The sequence below is a fragment of the Anas platyrhynchos genome, chromosome 7 (genome assembly GCF_047663525.1).
Source record: "Anas platyrhynchos isolate ZD024472 breed Pekin duck chromosome 7, IASCAAS_PekinDuck_T2T, whole genome shotgun sequence".
Lineage (NCBI taxonomy): Eukaryota > Metazoa > Chordata > Aves > Anseriformes > Anatidae > Anas > Anas platyrhynchos.
Window position 1 is genome coordinate 14,944,562 of NC_092593.1, and position 25,622 is coordinate 14,970,183.

Here is a 25,622-nt window from a genome sequence, read left to right on the forward strand (position 1 = left end):
TTGGTTCCTAGCTGGCAGGGACTTCCCTGTGGGCTCCCCCGTGTTGGTGGCGACTTCACTTCTGCAATAAGGGCTCGTCTGTCTTTCTGACCCTGAGTAGGAGGCCTGTATCGAACCACGGAACTATTGCATTTGAAGTTGCTGTATTCATACATACAGAGTTTATTTGGAAAAGCTGTGTATGATGAAACATACATTTATAAGAAATTTCAAACTCCTCCTGATAGCCTGGATGTCAGCTATTGCTGACAGATTCTGTTACAACACAAGAAATTATAAAGAGAAATTGCCTCTCTGAAGATCATTATCTCCTGCATCTATATTTCAGGAGACTCCTAGTACATATTTTGTCTGGGGATCCAATTCTACCTGCTACTTATGTCAGGCAGAAATTGGAGCACAGCATCTGCTGGTATCTGCCTTTGCCATGCAATTCTCCCCTGGGAAGTGGAACTGGGCTGTGTTGTGGGCTCCATCTGGAAAAGGTCTACTTCTCATGTCCTAGATAAGGTGGGAGGGGACAAATGTGTATTTGAATAAAATTTGTTTCAAATGGGTCCTATATGCTTAGTTCTTACTATTTGATACCAGAAAGGTGCTGTCAAGCAGAATGCTCGAATGAATGCCACTAATTTGCTGTATTTTCAATCCAAAACAGATACCTGAGTCCTAAACCTCTTTTAGGTGAAATGTGGATGCTGTTTTGGTAGTGCCACATAGGGCCAGGGAAACAGATGGAAACAATTGGCTTTGGTTTAGCTTTGAAATCACAGCTTACAAAAGACAGGACATCAGCACCATGGACCCAGAGAAAGGAGATTGTGTGTGTGTGTAACAGCACCTTATGACATCCTGGCCATCAGACTAGGAGCAGGTTTTGATTAGCTGCATGTGACCTGGCAGTTGTTCTCTTCTGCATGCAGTCTGTGTATTTGGTTTCCAGTTTTTAATGCTTCTGAGTGTAGTTGATGATATTCTTCAGAGCATACTTATTTTCCACTGAGTTTCCAAACACAATTTATGCTCCTCTGCAATCAAGTGCTTTTGTGGAATCTACATTGGGTCTGACATACTGATTTTTTCACGTTTGTTCCATGTGCAGAAGAAAGACGGGGACCACATCTCAACGAGGAAGCCTTTTCATGTCACTGAAAAGGTTCTTTTCTTTTCCGAGTTGTATTGCTTGTTGTAAGGATGCTTTATCTGAAAGAGGATTGCTGCTTATATTCTTAGCAACGTTAGTCAGCTTGGTGAAATGCAAGCACACCAAAAGTTTTGTTCCCTCTATTTAGCAGCAAGGTAGCTTTTATTATTATTATTTTAATTATGACAGATAACCCTGTGAGAGAACACGGTGCAACTATTAGTGTAATTTTGTTAGTATTAAATTTAAAATACAAAGATTTCTGAAGCAGTAGATAATGATGAAGCAGGGACTTCTGTGCAGAGCTTTGAGGATTGCCTGATAAAGCATGCTGTTTAATCAAACTTCTGTTTTAATATGGCTAAATGTAAAGCCACACATTAAGGAGGAAGAGAAACAGTCCCTTCCTGTGGAATGGAAAACAGGTATCCAAGAAAAAAAATCCTATTGAAAAAAGGATGCTTGAGCAGTGAGGAGGGTATTTGGACAAGGCATACAAAACCAATTCCAGGACTGAAGGAAAAATCGTGAAAAACTTGGAACTCAAATTTTGATTTATTTACAGAAACCAAAGGTAAAGGTTATTTATTGTATATTAACTTCATAGAAGGAAAAATACAAGGTCTTGAGCTGCTTCCATCACGAGAGGAAAAGCAAGAATTTGTTTGACAGCTGATTTTGCTTTAAATAGGAAGGAAGAACACAATTTAACAGTGATTGTTGGAATAGCTGTTAAAATTGGGGAGTTTTTCATTTCCTTGTGTGTGCATCAGACAGGATTATCTTTTTAGACAGATATGCTTTCGTCAAAATAATAATAGAGTAGTTGAGTGAATTAAAATGCTCCGAGTTGTGTCAGAAGGGATCATTCTTGCTTCCAGCCTGATCTTTAAAAGCTGTGAAAATGTGCAGTGGGCCGATGTCACTCATCTGTAATTAGAGCATTGTTGTATTCTGTGTTCGTGAGGACTGATTTTAGTATCTGCAGCTGAAGGAAGGAAAACGTTTAAATATTAATGCATTTGAGAGAGATGTGGGTGTAAGAGAAATCCTCTTTGGCCACGCTGGGTGGAGGGCTCAATTCTGCAGCTTGTACTCTGGCACGACGTCCATTCAGCTTAGCAAAAAGGTGAAAACTGCTTGTTCTGCACATCTAACTGGAATTTCCCCCAAGATGGGCACTTCATTAAAAGGAGGGGTGGGGAAAACAAACCTTAGCTGCCATTTGTGTCCTGCTCTGCAATAAGTGTTTTGTTCTCTCTGGCTCTGTAGTGGCCGCTTGTTTGCAGGCTGTGTGCAGGCCACATCCTGCTGCACATCCTGTTGGCACAGGCACGGCAAGGTTTGCTGGTACCACATCATCTTGGCTGGATTAAAAGTCTGTGTTTTGCAGGAGAGTGAAGAGGATTGTGGGTCGAGACTTTGTTGAATCTCTAGTTTGGAGGTAGTCGTTTTAAAGAGAAATCAAAGCCAGCAAATGCAGCGTGGGCTGCTGCATTCGCAAAGCAGACTGTGTTATTAGCTACAGGTTTAAACTGTTGAACAACATTGATTATATTTATTATTTGAGAGAAATTTATTTTTATTATGGACTAAACTTCTGATGCTTCTGATGCAGTTCGGTATTACCACCAGTGACCATTCAGAAGGTGGCCGCAGAGTGCCCAACAGCCAGGGCAACCTGTGGGGCCCAGCAGCCTGCAGGAGCAGCCAGCAGGAAAGGCTCTAAAGAATACAAAACCACCTCCATCTGCCCAACATCCATTTTGAGATGTTTCTTCCCTTCCCAGCTGCATGTCAGAAACCTCTGAAAGAAAGGTACTGGGAGCTGGATGATGGTATTTAAGAAGCTGTAGCCCCACCACCATCCGTTACCATCTGCGTACAGGGTAAAACCAATGAAATTAATTAGGTTTACTCAAAATCTTGATTGCTTGTTACTTAGTGGCTTTTTTTTTTTTAATTAGAGAAATAATTTCTTGCGGGGTTCACAGGCTTTCTTTCCAGGCTCAGTTGGTGACTTTGGTTTATTGTCCCCATGGTGCAGTGATATCCTGAAACACTCTGAGGTTACCCCTTGGAGTAGTACAAGATTTCCAGTTCAGATTAAGGGACACTGCAATGTTCAAAGCGAAACCACTTTTATATAGTTCTAAAAATACTATTAAAGACTGATTTTTAAGATGAAAGGGAGAATGAATTCAGAGAGTTAAAATGTAAAGCAAAGCAAAAGGGGAAGGTGCTCAGAGGGTAGAAGTACATCATGTAATTAGCAAAGAAAATCTCTAATATGCTGCTTGTCTGACAGTCTTTTTTTACTTGTTCACTTTAGTGTCACCATTTTCAACATGCTGCTTTAACCAAAAGAATTTGTAGGTGTGTTTGCACATTAAGGTGAAACAAAAGGCCAAAGAACAGTCTGCGCAATCAAAACACTTAAAAGTGGCACATTACAGTGTATAGTGTTCCAGATGAGAACTTCAAAGAACATTCGGAGAGATCAAACGTATCTTGATTGTGAGGCTTTAACTGGTAATTTTATTTTTAAATTACATGACACGTACGGTTGATGGTAAAAATAAGCCTAGAATGGGAGCTGGTGAGAAATCTTGACATCCAATTTATTTTTCATTGAATTATGTGACGTTGCTTTTTTATGAAACTTTTCTACAGATTTCAAACAAAACTTTTTTTAATGAAAAAAAGTAAAATAGGTATTTTTTTTTTATCTAGGAAAGCTCATCCTGTGGTGATATAAATCTAAATTTCTGTATGATGCTCATTTTCTGCTGTGCCCTGGGATGTACCTGGCCTGTGTCACCTGCTGTGCCACTTGACTGAGACCTTCCCAGCTGTCTGTCCTTGTCCTTGTCCCTCCTAAAATGCAGAAAGTGGCATGCTTTGTGAAATGTCATTCAAAAAAATCCTGGTTTACGTAACTCCAGTAATGCATGTGTCATTTTCTGTCTTGAAACATTTGCAGCAGTGTTTCCAATGGAAGACTACAGATTTCTGTTTAAAAGACTTATGTTTTGACTTTCAGTCAATAAAACTAATTTGGATTTTGAACAGGTTCTCATGTGTGAAAGCAATGCTAACAAAGATTTTTTTTTAAAGGAAAAAGGCAAGAACATCACATGTAGTTGCTCCCAACACAAATAATTACCCCCACGGCTAATCCAACGTGGTAGTACAGGTTTCAGCACGCCACAAAGGTTCACACAGTGGCACAGAAAATATGAACAGCAGGATTTTGAACAGCCTTATCAGGACATTAGTTTGGGCTCTCTGAATTGGTGTGCTTGAAAATCCAGTTCAACAGCTACATGTGCTGGTTAAATGCAGAGCCAGGTAAACCTGGGCAGGCACTGGGAGTCCTTCAAGGAAACAAATGGTCTCAGCTGGTGATGCTACTCCAGGGCATTAGGGGTGTGAGCTGTCCTTGGGAGCTGCAGGAACCTGGGGCACATTCCTTTTGTTAATGACTCAGCTGTAGTGAGGAAGTCATGCTTCCATTTCAGAAAACCTGCGGTGTTAACTTTGGGTTGGTTTGGTTGTCTTGGCTTGGGTTGTTTGAGCCATCTTCGGTGTGTGCAATGTCCGGCACGAGGAGTTGCATATTCATGAGTGAGGCTTGCCAAGAGCTGTCGCAATAAGAGCACTATTACCTTGTGGTAAAACACGTGCTCTAAAGCCCCCTGTAAAATTCCCAGGGAAACAAAATGTTTAATGTGACTACTGGTTCAACTGTATGGATTGCAGGAGTCATTGACATACTGGGAATGTTTATTTGAAAACTGTCGGTCTAGAATCAAAATCTGATGTCTGTTTGTTATCTGGATTATCATAGCAAGTTGTTGTTCTTCTGTCTATGTTTTGGGTAGTTACTAGTCTTGCCTAAATGTTAGAGATACCATGTATGTGTCGTAGTTCAGTTGTTTTATGTTCTGCTAAGGATATCAAAGCCCTACATTTTCTGTTTGCTCTAAGTTTGTTTCAAGTTTTATGACTTTAGAGTTACAAGCTGTATCAACATTTTTAATTGTACATATTTATGATTTCAGTGTTTTACAATATTCTGGAAGTTGAGCCCATCAGTTGTCACTGTTTCTGTGCTGCTTACCGATGGTGGAAACACCTTAGCAGCAGCAACTGAACTGCTAGCAAATGGAATTGCAGCTCCGAGATAAAGTTGTTTCTAATTTAAGTGCTTCTCAGTTGAGAATCACAGCATGGGGAAAAAGACATATTCAAGGAATAGGTCGATTGTAGCTTTTTTTCTAATGTACTATATTTACAACCTCTGTCAATTTAAGCTGAGTGCAGCAAAAACCTGGCCTAATTGCAAGGCCTGCAAGAAATACTTTTTTTTTTCCTGCTGAATAAATAGTTGTTTCTTCAGGTTGAAAAGAATATCTGCATTATGAAAGCAAATAAGTGGTTGGAAAAGATTGTACAAATCCAGATTTTTCTTTGGATCTGCCTAGATTTCAGATCATACATTGGAGCATCTTCCCCAGTGCTTCAAAAAGTACAATATTTCCTTTAGAATTAGATGATGCTTTTATTGCCACTTCTCATTTCCAAGAACATCTGTTAAGATTTTAGGTATGATCCTGTTTGGTATTATGCCAAGAATAAACCTTTAATTCTGGTGTATCAATATGGAAAATAACATAGGATTTCATTTTGTATCTGTAATTCTTATCAGCACCGATGTTTATGATTTGAAAGAACATGCATATCTTCAGTGAGACTGAGGGCAAATGTATATACCTGTGCGACTTTTCTGTTTTTTTCCTTCAGCATTGCTGACTTAACCTGTGAAATACTATTGTTTTCTTGTTTCAGGTCTGAGGGTAACTGTATTACTAACATCATCACTCATGGTATTGGGAGCTGGCCTGAGATGTGTTCCAGTTTCAGACCTAGAAATAAGGAAGAAGTAAGTGAATTAGTTATTTTTAATATACATATTTTATACTTGCTTTTAATGTATTTTTGCTGCTGCTGCAAAGAAATGCTAGTACAAATTTTCTGTATAAAATTGATACTCTAAATGCATGTTGCATGGGTTTGGGCTTACACGTTTCTTGGGTTCTTAAATTGATTTTTTTTCTAGTCCTTGTTCTGCATAGTATCTGAAGATCAGAAAGGTCTTTACAAACTTGAGTTAATTAAGCCTCACCCCATCCTGCATAAATAATGTTAATCTGTCTTGCAAACAAGGAAGCAGAGATTTAGAGAGGTTCAGAAACTGGCCCAAGATCACACAGGGAACCAAGCCACAAAACCCAAAAATATGTAATTTATATGCAAATGTTAAATAATTAGTTCATGTTTCTCATATTGGATGTATGAGATTGTACAGTGGTGATATGGCTGAACTAATGCAAAATGGCCTTTTCATATAGTCTTTTCCAGTCTGCATTCCAAAGTAACCTTATATTTTCTCTGAGACTGGAACAAATGTCTTTTGTACGCGTGCAGTTTAATAGTTTCTGATAGAGACAGTTTGCTTCCTAGAAATCAGACAATCCAAATGAGTCAGTTGTCCTGTCAACATATCCTGAATGTGGGAATCTATAGTAACTACAGGAGAGTAAGTACAGAGGACTGAGAATGTGATACCAGCATTGATTTTAAAACTAGCCCTGATCAGTAGTAAGCAGTTAGTACATAATGACTGGTTTAGTAAACTGTGGGTAGTGGGGGGTGTAATTTCAGTTCTTAGGTACTTGGTGAGTGTATAACAAAACCCAAGGTGCTCCAGATGCTTGTTGCCAACACTGTTGCCCATTTCAAGGTGCTGTTCAATGACTTAGTGGGCAGAGGAGGCTGAATTAACCATATTATGCTACTACTTAAAGTGGCCCTTTCAATTTGAGGTGGAAACATACTGTTATGGTGGTAGCAATCCCTACTGGGCCCCTATTTCACCTGTTCTCAAGGCCCTAAGGGATGCTGAACATCCAGTTCATCAGTTCAGACCAATCTTGGTTTTTATGTGTAGCTATAACTGTAAGTTATAGTTATATCTTGTAACTTAGTTATATATAACTATATAGGTATACGGTTACTGTTTTATATGTATAGTTCAAATGGGTCAGATAACTTAAATGCAGTGAAATGTAGCATCTTATGTAGCTTTCCATTTATCAGTTATGCCAAAAGATTGCCCCAGGCAAAAGGTGCCATAGCTGCTAAAGCTGCTTTGCTTTAACAAAGCAAAGATAAAAACTGTAAGAACTTGAAAATAAATTGCCAATGTTTAGCTGAGACATGGTTTTGGGGGTGGGAAGGGGAATTTTTGCATTCCTTTAAACCTTTTAACCAAGTTTTCTAGTGTAATAGCAGTGAGAAGACCTGGTAAAAGAAATGCTTAAGGAGGAAACACTCAAATAACAGCTTCTTTAATTGGGGAAATAAAGCCTGGGCATTTCCAGTGTCTGACAAGATGCATAAAATATGATGCGTTTTATTGAGAACCGTATTTAAAAAAAAAAAAAAAGGCAGAATCCTGATGGAAAAGGTTACTTACCTCATTTATTCATGCTGTAAAAATAAGCATAATTTCAAGACAAAGTTGATAAAATTGTTAACTTAGCCTATTCTTAAAAAAGTGAGGGATTTGCAAGAATTAGTTCTACCTGAGGAAATAGTTTGATCTTTTACACAGTTTGTTAAAAATCTACAGAGAATTAATTATTGCTAACTGTGTGAAGCAAAAGTATGGTTTTCATTGAAAATGTCTCGATACTGTAAATAGTTGTGCATACTGTGATGTTATACCAGGTAACCTGCATTTGTTTTGAGGGCAAAGACTGGCCAAATTTCATCAATTACTTGAAGCGTGGTACCAAACAAAATGGTACTTTGGAGAATATCCTGACTGCTTTATGGGTTAGCAACAGTTAGCTGAGCACTAGGCTATGCATTTATTCTGAATGTGTGTATGTATTAATATGATCATTTGAACATCAATCAACCAGACAGATGGACAGGATCACACAAAAGCTTATACTCAAGCATCTCAAAAGCTGACACAACTGGAATTCCCTTAAATGTTTTGGCATGTTTTGTAATGCTTCTTCATTCCCTGGGTAATCTGCAGTAACATACTGAGGGATTTCTCTGGGACAATTATGTCAGAGCTAAGATATGTAAAATTACAAGAATGTTCATGAGATTTGTCAGTTTTATTTTTTCTACTGTGTACTCACAATGTTCTTGTAATTTAGTATTAAGGAGAGCTACTAAAGCCCATCACTTATCAGAGCAATCACAGAAGTGAGGAAATCACCGTTAAGACTGACATTTAATCCTCGCCGCTTTGTGCTCCTTATCTCATACGGACCTGTAATATCCAAATGTATTCTTAGGCTCCTTTCTAGTCTGTAATTATTCTTTTGGCTCTGACGTGTAAGAACTATGACTATCTTCAGCAATCAGAGTCATATTTTAAATGCAAACCCTAACCTCTGTTTTCAGTTCATTTGACACTCGTATATATGCTTGTGACTTGCATACGGGAGAATTTAGGTTGAACATTTGAGAGTGTCTCTTGAGGCTGCAGTTCCTTATGGTGAATTTTTGTTCTCTGCCAGTGAGACCTAAAACCGTACTGGGAATCCATCCCAGAACTTCATAAATGCAGGGAAGGCTGAGGAGGGAGTGCATGGCTAAATGTGAAAGTGTGGACTTGGGTGTGAGATTGAGGAATCATCAGTACTTGAACTAGTGAAGTCCTGTCCTCCCCCCCAGTATTTATAATATACATTATATATATATACACATGCACACTCCTGTTCGCTTGGTTTCCTCCACAACCCATATTAACCTGTAAGGTTAATATCTGTAACATCCAGGCAAGGAAGCGACAAAATAAAGCTTCTAATCTACCCTGTACATCTGAGCTTGTCAAGTTAGTGCCATACATGTGACAGTAAATTTGACTTTTAAAAGTAAAATAAGACTCCGTTCTCAGTACTATAAAAGACTCATTTGCCACACCTAGTTTTTCAGTTCATAGTTCGTGTGAAATATATGGAACTTAAAGAAAATGCATGTTATAAGATTGTACCACTTCTAGACTTGTACCTTATTCCCTTCCCTGAAGGTTACAAGAGCATCTTCGATATGCTTTGCCTGCATCTGTAGGTCCCTCTCTTTCCTTTTTGAATGCTGCCTGGCACTGAATGAGTTATTTTCATTGGACACTTATAACTAACCTGAATATCAGTAGTTACTAGGAGGCCATCTTTTAATAGGAAAAAAATCAGGATTTTTCTCCCCATGTAACACAACACATTTATTTTTATATTCTGTGTTTTGGAATAGATTTACAAGACAGCATGTCTGGTTGTAAAACAGTAAATCTAGTCAAAAGGCTATATTAGATCTACCTATGAGCTGAAACGTATAAGAAAGAAGGAAATAAATGATGAAATCAGCCCATAAATGTAAATCCGTGGCTTTTCAGACTGACCACGTAAGCCGCCTTAAAATGTGAAAGACGGGATAATTAAAGAGGTGGAAGTAAATGATGTAACATAACTTGTTGTTTGTATTGAATACATTAATTGAGAAATTTATTAGAACTTAGTATTCTGTGGGTTGGTAGGGTTTGACCTTCATATTAAATTTCACAATACAGATGTAGTTACTGAGGACCTCGAGTCATGGCAGTGAGAGGGTGCTGTTTGGTAATAAGTCTCATTAAAACATTTGTTGCAAAGCAATGACAGAGAATGACAGTGGAAACAGGAGCAGTATGAATTGACAGTTTTGTTATTTATGAAGTGTTACAGGGAGGATACTGATAATTGGTAGTTCCTATGAAGAGACTTACTTACCACGTCTTAGGTTTTTGAATTTTTTCCCCTACTTAGATATATCTAAGTTTTGCCTTTTCTGTACTAACAGATGATGCTCTCTTACTGCATCTTTTGTACATTTTGTTTCTATTAGCTAGTTGCCACCTACTTTGTATTAAATATTTTGTTCTTGTCATACATATTCTTCAATAATTCCACACCTTCTCTTTTTCATCCCTGAAAGTACAAAGAGTGACATTGTTTAATGAGCGATATGTGATAGTGATGGTGGTAAACTCCTGAATTAGCTGTTTACAGACTCCTGGTCTGTTTAAATTCTTGGAGTGGTAAATCCAGCAGGTAATGCCTTAAAGGAAACGCTGAATTCTCAGCAAGGGCTTAGTACTGCAGTAATATTTAGTAGACAGTGTTTCTGCAAAGCCTCAACTAGCATAAGTTTATGCTGGAAGGCAAGCGAATATATTTGTGGGATTTTCAGCTCCATCTCATATAATAGAAATTCTTATTCTCAGATGTAGAGATCCTTTAATTATTTTTTGTCATCTTGAGATCTTTGACTTCAGTAGTGTCTTGTGACTCTTACTCTGTTGGGTAATTTCTGCCCTTAAAGAAGAATTCATATTAGTTGAGTTAATATCCACGTTGCTGCATTATGATCAAAGTGTCCTCCTGCTCTTTCACTGGCCTGAAAAAAAGTTTTGTGGGAATATTTAAAAGGGCCTTGTTTATCCAAGTCTTTAGTTTACTGCCTCTCCTGTACTCTCTTACTCTTTCACTTAAAAAATCGTAGTTAGTTTTTGCCTCTAGCGCTAAATTTTCCTCAGATTTCTCACATGGCAGACCCGGCAGCAGCCATTCCCGGTGCCTTTCCCTGATAACTTGTTTCAGGATGTTTTGCCTCATTAGCCCCTAATGTAATTGCCTACTTTTAGTTTACAGCAACGCTGTTTGTTTTGGATCTGTTTGAATTTGTTGAATGCATCCTCTGTTCACATTGCTTTAAAGATATCCCCTTTCAATGAGGGGTTTGTGGAATGGCCTTAAAAGGGGGGAAGGGAGGGTGGAAAGCCCATTTTAATAAAAATAAAAATCCAAAAAGAAGTTTTGACTTCGTATACCCTCATCCTTCAAACCCGGGTAATGCTTTGAGTGACAAACCACTCTTTCCTGCCGCGTGACAGCTGTGATGACCGTACAGTCTCTTGGCGTGACGGCGCAGGGATGTGAGTGAATTTGTCACCGCGCTGTCAGGGGTCTCGCCGTGCTCCTGCGCCGTCCCGTTCTCTGTCAGGATGTCTGACAGAGACGTCAGGGTCTTGGCCTGAGATTGCCGCTGCTTCTCCTTGCAGATCCTTGTCTGTTTCTTGGCAGGCTCTCAGTAATAATAGTTTCAAAGTAACTCTGCTGTTTGATTCCTTCAGATTTAAAGCCCAAACTTGCTGTTCCTCAGACTGCTACAAATTTGTTTGCTGGTTTCCTTCTCTGAGAGAAGATACATGAGGCTGTGAAACCTGGGAAACGCCGTGGTCTGAGGCCAGCTCTTCCAAAGTCTGCTCCTGTAGCGCAGTGACAGGTTGTGAGGAGGCCACGGTGTGTGCCGTGGGTGAGATGTGAGCCGAGTTCCTGATGGAAACAGTCGACAGCGCGCTTATAAAAGTTTACTTTTCTTTTTTGCTTTTATTGCTGGAGATAATGTACCACACAGTGACTCAGGCTTTCCGCTCATAATAATTTTTCTTATTGATGGGGGAAAAACAACTTTAAATTATTCCACATATCAATGGCCGTATGCATCAAAAACAAGCTAAAAATGCTAATGGCCTCAATCCATGAATATCCAGAAGGCATAAAGCTTTTGTAGTATAAATATATCATTTAATGAAAATATTGAAAAGAAGTGCATTCCCACGAAATTCATCTTTCAGAATGTTATTTTTAATAGATGAATTCATTGCTTTACCCAGCAGTATTTTTTATTCTCAGTCCTTTTCCAGACACGCAGCCTTATTGCACTCTCTTTTGGTTATAAACAGGACAGCATTTGCACCAGGCTCTCCCCATACTCCATGGCAGTGAACTGCTACAAAGCATGAATTTGACCTTCCAAATTCCATCTGTACCTTAGAAGGTGCCACTTAATAGAGGTGCCTTTTGTTGCATTTAGTTTGGGGAGTCTAAAGGAAAAGCTCTATCCATTTCTAGTAACTTGATTGTGAAAAATCAAAGACTTTTCATTACAGAAGTGGTATCAGTGCCCTCTGAAGTACAATAAATCTTCTAATGTATAATGTAGATAAGTCTACGTGTTTTCTTACTCTTTTGCTTGGGCAAGCAACTTGCATCATGCATCAATGTTGACACTTGAATAGGAGGTATTCTCTGGCTTTGTTGCTGTGTAGTATGGCTAAATTCAATAGCACTTGAAAGTGCTCTGAAGTCCTCTAGTGGAAGGGTCTCTTTCATTTGCTTCCAGGAGCTACCACAATGAGCTAATCACTATATAAACTTATTCGTCTTCCAAATTAGCAGGAGATGAACAATCCACTTCTTTCAGTGAGTGAAAATGTCAGGCGCATGAAAGATAAATCATCCATCTATTTCTGTAAAATATTAACTTCTTTATCCAGAATCCCTTTTTATGTTAATTGTTAGGATCAGCAATTAATCTACTATTTTTTTCCAAAATAGGATGCACGCACAGTGCTGTTTCCCTGGAGTAGCTCTTGGTGGCTTCCTTGCTTTGCACGCATAGCCAAAGAGCGACAAGACTGAGTTACCAATTTGTTCATTGCATCTGTATAGAAGTCAGAGTAATGACTAAGCAGTCAGTTGACATAGCAGCTAGCAGGAAAAGCATAGTAAAAGTTTCAGGAAGAAAATCAACCAGAAATCCCGTTTTCACAAGGCTCTTGAGATGGGCTCCTCTCCTGCCTGGGACCCAGAGGAACCTCATTTCCCAGTCAACTGGAGGCTCATCGGATGCTGACAGAGAAGATCTGTGATAAGAGAGTCAAAGTGATGCATGGGGGCTGGCTGCTTCGTTTTTCCCCTGTTATTTCTTACCAAAGGAAAGTGAAAACACTTCCCACTCTATTCATTAATGTTAAAGCTCTGGTATGACTTCTCCATTGCTAGCCTTCCCAAAACAAGGTCAATTAAAAGATGTTAGATGAGCTTTGGAGAGCTATTTCAGTGCTGTGGTTTAAATCCATTGTGTTATGAGTCATTTCTTGGGTGGCTCATTTTTCCCTCTGCTGTTGCCTCTGTTTCCCTATCTGAGAAAGGAAGTTAATGAACGTTTTTTTTTCATTTAAAATGCTTCTACATCTAGGCATGAGACATACTGTGGTAGAAACATTAAATGTCTGTTATTTTTACATGTAAAAAGTGTTTATGTAATACAGCTTTTAAATAGCTTAACAAATCCAATACTTTGTGGGACTCGGAACATGTATGAAAAGTTTCAAACTATACAGGGAGAAAAAGATAAGTAAAGCAGTCTGTAAATGGAAGCTCTTACCAATCTAAGCTGTATGGTATTGTCAATCACTAAAGCCTTTTTCCTGTATGTCACTTTTTCATATCCAGTTCATTCAGTGATGCTGTAATTTCAGCATTTGTAGCCTCACATGCTTTTGTTGTTGTTGCCTGACACGATACTGCAGCTGTGACAGCAGGGAGTGAATAAAGCAGGTATAACCAGGTTACTGCTTCAAGCTTACAGAAAATGTTCTCTTAAGGATGTGATGAAAACCACATAACTTATTTAAAACTTAACTTGACAAAAATTGGAGAAGAGATGAAATACATTATGGGAAGACTTTTTCTTCTCTAATTTCTGTTGTTATATTTGAACTACTCCTTGCTCTGTCTCTTTGCAATTTAGAGGCCAGTTCTGGAAGAAATGTGGACAAATACTTTTCCAGCTTGGTAGGGTCCCAAACTAAAGCTAAAGTTACCCTGTTAGTCCTTTTCTTGGAGAACAGAAATCATGTTGTACAGACTTAAACTGAAATAGTGGCAAGGAAAAATCCAGTTGCTCTTTGCACATTTTCAATAGCAGAAACAAGAAGAAAATTGGGGAATAAGAGAAACAAATGTCTCTTGATCTTGCAGTAATTTTTAGTGCTGGTGATGTACAAGAGCAGACTCCTGTGGGCTGTTAGACTGAAATCTAGTGTGGTGTTGATAAGACGTAACAAACAGCGAAAAGCCACCAGTGCTGTTGCGTTCATATTTCTCTCTGGCAGCTGTGGTGGCTGCTACATACGTCTCCCAGAGTAGCAGATTAGCAAATGCACCGAATCACATTTTGAATCTTTTCCCTATCTCTCTAGGGAAATGAGTTAAGGATATGTAGAGGAACAATACAAATAATTCTTTTTCTCAGGGTAAAAAAAAAATAAACAAACAAACAAACAAAAACTTAATTCAAACCAGTATTGAAAAAGAGATAAAATAAGCTTTAGACTGTTACATGTAAAGTTGTTTGAAGCAGTCTGTACATCAGTGGCAATTTAGTCCGAAAATGTTTTTTATTGGACCCAACATGTTAGATTTGAAAAATTAGGCAATATGAAGATAAGAGATGCTCTGCCCTGCATGATAATGTCAAGCTTGGTAAATGCCAGAAATGCAGATGGAAAGGCAAATCAGAGCAGACAGCATACCACACGGGCTAGGGCAGGGGAGAGCAGATGAGAACATCAACAGAAGAGGCCTACAGAGAGACAAAGCTAAACTCTTTACATGAAAACACTAAGCAAAGGCAGAAAAATAATGTACAATTTAAGTTCTGAACTACAATCCCACTTTCTCCCTCTGGATCTGCAGACGAAAACTAACAGATGTGTTTCCCTCTGGTATTAAGTATAAAGGCCTTTATGTTACAGACTTTTATTCAGGTATGGAGTTGGATATCAATAATGTAAATCTGAAGTGTAAGTACATTAAAGGAGTATTTATAATTCTCACAACATATGACTTTTTAACAAAACTTTACTTTTTCTACCAGAAGATACAGATACAGAACCATTGTATTTTTTTCTGGTTTTAGTGTGTTTTATTTGCCCTTAGATTGAATTGCCCAATCAAGTGGGCATACCTGAATTAAAATGGTATTACTGGAGTGAACAGAGGTGTTAGTATAGCACCTATAGCTGTAGAGGTTATTTTATATTAATACATTTTTCCTAGCATACCGTAATTTAAGTATTAAACTCCCTTTGGAGCAAGACAAAACGCTCAAGTAAAATTGTGGTAGTTATCTCACTCGCTACTGAAATGCAGCTGTTTCTAGGGATGCAGAATAACTGCAAATACCTTGGAACAGGGTTTTCCTATAAAAATATGGGAATAATTTATCACAGGGGGGAAAGTAGAATGAATGTACCAAAGTACACAAGGTACTACTTGTTCTGTCCGAAGTATGCTGGATTGGAGAGTAACAGTATTTGTGTGATGTGTCCTCCAGAAAACTATACCAGAGTATTGTTTAGATAGTACTTTTTATTAATTTTAAACTATTTCGTTTGATTATGCTGGAGGCCACAGTTTAAAAAGCAGTAAAAAGACCTGGCCACATCTTGGTGATGTCCAGCTGAACAAAAAGAAAAATAAAAAAAAATACAATTGCTTATGTAATTGCTTATAAGACTGGGTATTACTTTTGTCCTAGCTGGGAAAGCATTTCCTTCAAATGGTACGTGATAGCATTTTTTTCTTCGCTGTATATTTTTCATAATTTTTTCTTAAAGACTTAATTTCTAATCAACAGAGAATCAGTAATATTTATCCATTTTTATGACAAGCTAGCTTGTTAATTTGATAAAGAGTCTGTCAGCATTTCTTTTGCGTATTTTGTCCCATGGTGTGCTTTAAAAAACTCTTGTCATGCTATATATTATTTAGTCATTTGTGGCTTGAAACATTGCCTAAACATTGCTAACTTGTGTTTCCCCATTTTCAGGCCATAGCTTTTTATGTCTGACAGCTCAAGTCTTGAGCAATAACAGTGGGTTCCTGCTATGCTTTGAAAAACATCACCCATTTAAAAATATCATCTGCCACCATTTTATTGCACAATGGATAGATCTACTTTGTAGGGTTGCTGTGTTTTGTTTGACTTGCTAGCTGTTTTTATATACATTCCCAAATGATTTTGCCTTTCATGGCCGATCACTTTTGGAAAAGTCAAAGTAGAAGGTTTCTGGCTGAATTACACATTTAGGAGAACCTTCAAAAAGTCCTTTCTGGATGTGCTTATTGTACTAATACGAAGCCAAAAGTTGTAGGGACTTCAGTGCTTGGAAGTAGCATCTCTGTTTTGTCACCAGTCTTATCTGTTAAATCCAGTGAGTGTGAAAAACAAGAACAATCTGGGTTTCCTTGGCTGTTTCAACACCATGTTGAGAATGGCCAGATTGCTGCAGAAGATGATTCTCTTGGAAACCTCAACAGCCTGGCCTCCTCATCTGTAGGCACATAAAGCTCATCTGAGTGTGTAAATAAAAATAAATAATGCAGTGAAAAAATATGCAGAGTATTTTTTGCTGAAGTGTTTCAGCTTGGGATCTGACGTAACTAATTTAAATCTTCTGTGGGATTTATGCAGGCAAGGGGTCAGGTTTAAGATGCTTGTAGTTTAAAGCTTTTCTGCTACTATCCCTTTTATACTTTTAGATCCTATCATGATACCTTTTTTTTTTCTGCAAAGAAAGTTCCTTTTATTCCCTCTTCCTTTCCTGCTTTGAAGAGAACATTTGCTTCTCCATTTATCTGAGGTAATGAGAACAGAGTAGACCTGGATTCTTTAAATCAGTCTAATTGGGCTTCTTTTAGTGTATTGAATATTCTTTTTTTTTGCACAGGACTTTCATTTCTTTGTGCAGTTACTCCATTCCAGGCACTCAGTATCTTATGTGCATTTTTTTTTTTTTTAACTTTTTAAACAGGCGATTATCATCCAAATGGCTGTCATCTCTATTCTCTGTTCCAGGCTGATTCATGGAGGGCAGCTGTTAAATGGCTTGGCGGGGCCAACTGTGATGAATGCAGCACCATTTCTTTCCACGACATGGTTTTCTCCAGATGAACGTGCCACAGCAACAGCTATTGCATCTCTGCTCAATTACCTGGGTGCTGCTGGTGCGTTTTTAGTGGGACCTCTTGTAGTGCCATCTCCTAATGGAACATCTCACCACCTGCTGGTATCACAAAGCAACACTGAGCACATCAAGGACCGCATTGAGGCTGTATTGTATGCAGGTGTGTTTAAAAAAAAGTTAATTATAAAACATTTACATACTTGTATGTTTGGTACTTGTGAAGCACTACCCTCTAGTGGCTGGTCTGCAAAGGAAACGGTAACTATATTGATGGTAAATAATGAAGTGGTAAAATGTTCTGCCATCAGAAGGGTTCACTTTTTCCCTTTCGTGTAGCAAAAATTATAAGGTAATCTTTCGTACAGATTGATTCCAAGTGAAGAATTTCAATTGTTTGTATCAGCTGATCTTAGGAATAACATTTTCTAGGAGAGCTTATACTTGCCCAGAGCTTCCAAACTGTTGATCACTTCTTGAATTTTCATTAAAAAGAGAAGTCTCCATGACAGGTTGTTTTTTTCTTCTGTTTCTGTGAGGACAGAAATCATATATTCCAGCATTAAATTATATTCTGCATTAATTCAACCTTAATTTATGACTTGCATGTGCCTTTCAAACGTGATTAGATTATTAATATCTCAGAATCTAATACTGGAATTAAAACTCAATCTGTTTCTTAACTAAAATTTTGGTTTTAACTGAAACTCTCTAGTTCTTATGTGGCGAGGAATTTCAATGAAGTAACAACAGTTTTGGTGCAAAAAAACACTGATAGAAAATTCACCCGATAAAATGTAGTTTTTCTTTCCTTTCTGTTTTTCATGCAGTGGCTTCACAGCTCTTCGTGTCACTTACAAAAATTAGCAACACTCAGCAGCAAGCTTTAAGTAAAAGAGTTCCCCAAGTGCTTTAAGGGTCTGTGATCTGACTTTTAGTTGATACTAATTGGTATAGCATTGAGAGCACCTAAACTTTACCATGTTACGGCATTTTTTTGCTTATAATTCCAGCCTCAGAAATGTAGCTAAGTCTTAGTTCTATGCATTCCAGAAATCTTAAGGTGTATATATATTGTGTAACTCATAGTTTATGGGATTAAGTTAACTGTGATACTTATTTCTGGCTGCTATTCTTATGGAAATTTTGTGAAGTTAATACTTGTATTGGGTGAGGTCCACTTTATCATAAATTTCAAAGAAAGCATAGTAGAGCCTGGATCCTGTTTCAGCAGGTAGTTGACTCTTTCCTTTCAAATACTTCTTGCTGGACTCAAATTTATTGAAACAATGAAATTTGGGTTTGGTTAGGCTTTTATCAGAGATAAATCTGATGTTAGAGCCCAAAAATTTCATGGAAGATAAGGTGACCAGTGGGAAGGAAGGAAGAAAAAGCAAAGTAGAGTGAGTTTGTGTCCTGCTGAGCAGTGGATAAAAGAGGAACAAAAATCCAATGATTAGAAAAGTGCTTTAACCCACTCTTTCTGGATTTTCCATGGAGCAAGAAGAATTCATTTGCCCTAAGGAACTACAGTTTTGTACCTAAAACCCCTTCCTTGAGCCTGTTAGCACTAAAAATGTTGCTTTCAGCAGCCCATTAGATTCACTTTTTCTTCTCTTCTGTTCCAGGAAGCTTTCCTGAGTATTTTCTTGAGAAGATGGGAATAGATCTCGCTTGCCAGCAAGGTTCAGAGATCTGTCTTGCTGTGCAGTGTTTCAGCACCGCTCTTTCTGCCTTTCTGAGTCAGCAAGGACTTAAAAACAGTCCATCCTGTAAACCTGCTTGGGATTGTTGGTCCCAGCATAAGATCATCCTACAGCAGCTCTTCAGTTTCTTAGGATGTGTGTTTTGTGGGGCAGCTGTAGTTCTTACTTTGAACAAAGTACTTTTAAATACATAGCTGGGGTTCACTGTGCAGCTGTACTTGCAGTGTTAGCTATGTGTCTCAAGGGGTCTTTCCAAGATCCTTTTGTTGTTCAGGCACTAAAAAAGAGATGGTTCCTGAATGTCAGTGGCCTGTGGAGAATCACTGAGACAGTGGCAAAACATTCAGCTGGTTTGAAATTGGCAGGAACCATCCCAAGAGGAGGTTGCTTCATATCCCTTATGGGATTTGTTCCATCACACCTCAGCTCTCTTTTTCCCAGGAGCTAAAGAGGCAGCTGACCCTGTTGCTTATCTCTTCTGTGCTCTGCTGTGCCAGGTAGGCTCCAGAGATAGAGGAATGTCTGTCCCGTGGTAGGTGACAACTTGTGGTGAGTACCTCATGGTAGTTGTACAGATCTGTCCACTTGTGGACCACAAAATACCTTAAAGGTTTGGTAGGGTAATATTCATCCCCTTAAAATCAGCTAGGCAGAAAATGAAAATCAAACAGTCTTCAAAGGTAGTAAAGGTGTTAGAGAATGGGACAGAACAAGGAGCTGGACTCAAGTGTCCCACTTCTTTAGGAAGTACAGTAGAGCCTAGTATGACTTCTCATTTAAGGTGTTATAGGAAAGCCAGTTTCATAGGACGGGCACTCTGCATTCTTGAGTGTTTTGTTTGTGATGGAGCTTGTTGCTGTTGCATGAGGTACTATTAGATAAGCAGCATCCAGAAGTTAGTTATTTTTAAAACCCTAATAATGTGAATTGTTAACTTGGGATCAGTAGCGTGACAAGAGTGTGCTAATTTTCCAAGGACTTAACCTCAAACATGATTACGAAGCAATTGCTTATAAACCCATTCTGAAATTGCTCTGTTAACTCCAGTCTCTTCTGTGTTTCATTAAATTGCTGTTCCTGTATCTCGGACATGGACTAAGAGCTCAGCTGAAATATCAACTTGTTTGTGTCATCTGTGTCTACACATTCTGGTTCACAGCTGAAATAGTACGGATGTAGCAAATCAGGATTGAGTTGTATTACCTGTACTGCTTGAGGAAGCTTGAATCACTCTGGACTTCAGGCAGAGCTTTTAGCTATGTGCTTTCCTAAATATTAATGAAAAATCACCATTTCTTACAAATTTTTGTATGTATGCATATATAGCTGTGTGTAAAGTACATGTGTGTATATAAACATAAGAAAAACAAAGGGGTAAGGAGGGCACTTCACGTGTGTGTGTGTGTATGTATATATATATGTATATATATATATATACATACACACACACACACGTGAAGTGCCCTCCATATATATGTGCACATATATATGAAGTGCCTTCCTTTACCTTTCAGGAGAAGGTGAGGGTTTCTTTGGTTTTGGGTAGGATTTTGTCCTGTAAATAATCTGTCTTTCAGAAGGAAAAAGACTTGTATCGAGGAGGCTTGTATCTCTGTAAACCTCTCTTTCTCTGTTTAGGGCTTACACAGCCAGCAGGAGTGCCTGCTTCCAGGGCTATGGTGCAGGCATCTCTCCACATCGACATTCACAGGTCACTGTGGCATGATATCCTCATTGCTTTTGTGAGACATTTCAGATTCATTCCTCAGCAAAACATATACAGCGCTCTATTTCTGCACACTAATTTATGCTGACTTGCCCAGTTCCAAGTGCTTTGCTGCATCCTTTGCACTGTTGAGAATCTGATAGCTTCTGTGGAAGAGCTCCTCTTTCATGGCAGCAGCTCTCTTGGTCTCAAAACGTAAGATATAGGTCAATATTATCTTTTGCCTTTTTATTCTTTGCTTGCAATCTAAAATTTGTCCTGGGAATGTATTTTTCTTTACCTAGTCTTGTACAATAAACAATGATTGTGTTGATGGTAGGCTTCCTAATGAAGAAGCAATTCAAGATGTAAGGAATCAAATGCATTTGGCAGTACCTGGACTTTTAGTAGAGGTGCAAGTGTGATACACAAAGCTAAGATGGCAATAAAGACTTCTATTTTTAAGTAGAGGGAGCTGCTTTGGCTTTGGATAGGCTCCAAAGTGAATTCTGCTCTTTTTCTTTTGTGTATGAGGGCAGTGCTTGCAAGGCAAATTCATTAGCCTAGGAAGTATAACACTGGGAAACATTAAAGAGCTGCAAGATGGTACTACAAGGACTGCATGCTGATTTTAATAATTAAAAAAAAAAGTAGTTACTATACTGCTCCTACTGCAGTAATCTGACTGGCATGAATCTTGAGGTGGTAACCCTTAGAAGAGGCCCCAGGTGAGCACCTGTTGTAAAATATTACCATGACTTAGAAAAAAATCATCAACCTGTTTTATATTCTTTGTAGGAAGATGTAGCCTTTCACCTTATGCCATTGCAGTATAATAAAGTTAAACAATAATCACCTTAGAAAACCTCTGTTTTTACGTGATCACATTCTTATTGGCTCTACCCATCTGCAATCTGAAATCTTCCTTTCAATATGTTACCAAGTGTGGATGTGCATGTACCTATAAATCTGTATGTAGATGCAGGACAAGGGGATAAAGAGTCTTTGGCAAGCCTTGATTCCCTGTCCAGTATCATCCTATAATGACAGCCTCTCATCCTTTTCTTAGATATGAGATAACCAGTTGTGGCCAGTTCTTTATTCATTGCTTGTGTTCTCAAAAACAATGTACAGGAAGATAGAAATTCATCTATCTTCCGGAAACTAGAGGAGTTGTAGAGGGACCACAAGGACCTTGACACTCAAAAGCTGTAATTAGACCACAGTAGGGGAAAAGAGACACCACACAGTTCAAAACGAATCCTTTTTGATTTGATCATGGAGACTAGCGTTGTCACATTTCTGGTATGCTTTCAAAATAAATTTAGGGTAGATTATTTTTCCCTGTAAGTGTTCATTTCCCATCCCAATCTACAGCTGATCCATTAACACTTAAGTATTATTTACTTTTCAGTTTCCTGAACTTCTTTTCTTTTAGTTTAGCAGAAGAGCTGGCGAAGTGCCACGTTCATATTGATTTATTAAAAAAGAAAGAAGAAAATGAATGCAACTGAGTATCCAGCTCTGTTGGAATTTATTTGTGGTGTTGGTGAACAATTCTTTGTAATATGATCACAGGTTCTTTTAAGATAACACACTTCAGCTATACGTTTTTCTCTCTGGCAGCAAAGAATCTTGTTTTCAAAGAGGACAGCAGTAATATTTTGGATTGAGGTCTGTGGATAACATGGTCTATGTTGTAAAAGGCCTGTAAAACAAATTAATTAGACTGAATGTGGATAGAGTTGTTTTTCCTCAGAATGTCTGATCATGGGGCTTGCTGACAATTTTCTGTGAAGTGCTCATGCCTTTGCAGGGTCATGTCCAAATTTCTACTATGAAATGTTTTGAAGATCTGGAACGCCTGCTGCTAAACAAGAGGAGCATCTACAAACAGCCGTATTCTTTCATTTTTTCCCCATATTACCTCTGTTCTCTCTATTCCTAAGCAATGGCTGCTCCTATGCTTTTCCTTTTATATTCCATTGCCATGTAATACTGTTTGTATCCAAGATGCTGCCTTGGTTGACCTTTTGTTTGCCTTCATCATCCTGTATACCAAGTAATTGTCGTTCCATGCCCTGGGGCTTCCCCAGTTCCATCTGTTTAAAGTCTCTAGCACGCTGTTACCTGCCTTGCATTACTTCCATTGCAAAGAAATGTGACCGGATCTTCATAGTTCTCTTTAAAGAGAAAAAACAAAAGCTTGCCTTTTGCTTCACCTAGTTCCCCATGTGTGAGCCTGTTGCTCTGCAGCTCTTTTCATTGGAATTGACTGCCGGTATTTCTCTGTCTCATTGATTCTCCATCTCAATTTGAAATCTTGCTTGGGGAGTGGGGGTAAAAATCCTTCAAGTTATGCAGGTCTGTTGTCAGGAGCGGTAAAGCACTTGTGGTAGGATTTATGTATTAGAGGCTGGCTGATAACAATGCTATGCTGAAATAAGTCTTTCAGTGCTAACATCTGTTCTCTGATTTGTTTTTCTTTGCCCTCTTGTTTAGAATTTGGAATGGTTTCCTTGATATTTTCCGCAGCATTGGCCTACTTCCCCTCACGCCCTCCATTCCCTCCCAGCGTGGCTGCAGCTAGTCAACGGCTTAGCTACAGGAGAAGCTTTTGCAGGCTTCTAAGGTAGGTCCTCATTTGGTTTCCACTTGAAATATCAGCACCTGAATAAATAAACACAAGTGTGCTTTAATCTTCTCATCGAACAAACAAGTTAGTTCGTAGTGCTTTTAAACAAAATCAAATTAAATATTAATGCTGAGACATAAAAGGATGCTAACTGCTAAAAAGCCAACATTAAATTTTAAATGGGAATATGTCAAGCATTCTTGCCAGAATCCTTCTGCACCAACACTGCTGTAGTCATCCTTTTAGCACAGCTTTCCTTATGCTACACTTCTGTTACATCAGGTTGTACAAAATTGTTAACAGTGCATTGTGCTGGGTGTGAGATAGCAGTTAACACTGGGCGTAACTAACTATAAAGCTGCTTTCTTCCATGCTTCTTACACTGGAAGGAATTTGGGAGCTGCTTACCATTCGAAGAAGTATACAGCTGCTTTCATTCAGCCATGGGAGCAATGAATGAAGTATCTGAAGCCATTGTATGATCTATTAAATCTCATTACTCATATGTTAAAATATAAAGTGGGGATAGGAAAAGTCTCCAGATGCTTCTAGACAGGTTCAAAGATGTGTTAGTTTCCTTGATTTATTTTAAAAAGAAAAAAGGTTATAAAGAAAGCAACATATTCAGCTTTACAGCTTCTCTTTTGTTGTCTGCTTAGATTGTTAGCTCTTTTGGTAAGACCCAGTCCCTCCCCTAGTGTTTGTAAAATGTCTTGTGTAATAGGAATCTGGTATCAGAGCAACTGTAATAATAATGCTGAGTAAAATTGTGAAGGCCTGTGCCTGGTACATGATAATGCATAGAAAAACTTCCTGGGGCAGAAAAGAACCATGGTGCAGAGTATGGTTGATTTCACTCAGGAGCTTCAAACTCTTACTCCAATTGTTTCTTGTAGTAATGTAGTTATAGGAGCTCAATCTGTTCAAAATGGTCTGCTTAAAACTTGGTAATTTTAGATCTTCAGGCATTTAGTTGCTACATATCTGTGCTTTCTAAAAGTATGTGTAGGGCCAGAAAAAAAGCAACTTAGCCCCTTTTTTTTCTTTTCTCTGGTGGTTTTGGAGAGTTTTGTTTCAGTTTGGGGGAGTAAATTGACAAAACACTTGCTTCTGTGCATTCACCCTGGAGTAGGCTGGCAGCTGGGAGAAGGTGTGAATGCAGCTGGCTGGTTAGTCTGCAAAGTGACCTACTCAGGATATTAAAAAATAGCAATTCCCATAAGGACGCACACACAATGATGCTGTTAAACGCCCAAGCTGGTATGTGCTGAGACCCTGCCTGAGGGCTGTGTTGTAAAAATGTTGCTGTCAAACAGAAATCCAAACAGCAACTGACTCCGCAGGTGAAGTGTAAAATTTCCGTTGACAGTGCTCCATTTGGGAGCTTTATAACTATTACATTGCTTGTTCAACATATTATAAATACTGGGCCTGTGATACTGGTACAGGCAGGAGATAAGCAGCAAAAGTGGCTTACCATTCACAATCAACAAAGCTTAGGAAAACAACCTGGACACTTAAATAATGAGGGTAGTTTATAGCGTTTCCAAGAACCATGAGGGTTTTTGCTTAATTGCAGTCAGGTAGATCCTTCCCTCCCCTCTGGTGTTTATGCATTCTTCCATGCTACCCCTTATCAAAGGTACTTCTTCATTCCTCTGTACATGAAGCAATCAACAGTTCATCGTTAAAACCACTTATCCTGGGGAACCTTTCAGCAACAATCCATCAGGCAAGAGTTTTTTATAAAAGAAAATGGTATCTGCTGTACTTCAAGAGAAATCCATCAGCTGGTTCATTAGGCTTCTGAGCCCTGTTCCCTGCCTAATCTAGACTTCATAATTCTTGGCAAAGAGGGTCTTTCTTTTGACTTAGTCATGTAGGCTTAAAGGTAATCTGCTGATGACTACCAGGAAATCAGAATTCCTCCTTTATTGCCTACTTACCCTCTGGTGTGAGAACTGTGCGTGTAAGAAATTCAGGATGTGTGTGAGCTGGTCGGCTGACTTCACCCAACCATGCACCAAAAAACATTCTTGAGAACTGAGGTTTTCATCACTTCCCTCTTCTCTGCTCTAGGCTTCAGGTATTTTTTTTTTTTTTTATTTTTTAATTCAAACTAAAGCTGTGCAGCATAACTTTACCATTGAAGTCATGGACCTTTTTCCTTGGGTGCCAAAGGGATCTGTCACATCCTTGCAACTCCCACGCTCCTTCGTGCCTTCAGGTTGTTGAGCAGTTGTCTTCACGAGCTGCTCCTTGCAGAGTTGCATTTTATAGGTCTTCTTAGGGTCAAGCACCCTCTGTAGGCCATTTTTGGGGGAGTTGCTTAGGAACATGGTTCCTTCTCCAGACTGGGAGGTTTCCTGCTTCTGACAGATTATAACAATTAGCTGATCTCTGGTATCAGGAGATAACCAACTCTCTCAGCCTGCAGTGGGAGTTGACAGATTAGTCATGGCATGGGAGCTAAGCCTGATTCTTTTAACAGT

General features: G+C 38.7%; 1 protein-coding gene across 1 annotated transcript in view; it reads left to right on the forward strand.

Moving 5' to 3' along the window:
* The window catches only part of SLC49A4 (solute carrier family 49 member 4), a 59,142-nt gene that overhangs the window by 9,840 nt on the left and 23,680 nt on the right, over positions 1-25,622 (forward strand). The window contains exons 2-4 of the mRNA XM_005017530.5: positions 5,996-6,089; positions 16,979-17,247; positions 22,998-23,127. Coding sequence (XP_005017587.3) covers positions 5,996-6,089; positions 16,979-17,247; positions 22,998-23,127 — 493 coding nt within the window. The remainder of the gene's footprint in view (positions 1-5,995; positions 6,090-16,978; positions 17,248-22,997; positions 23,128-25,622) is intronic.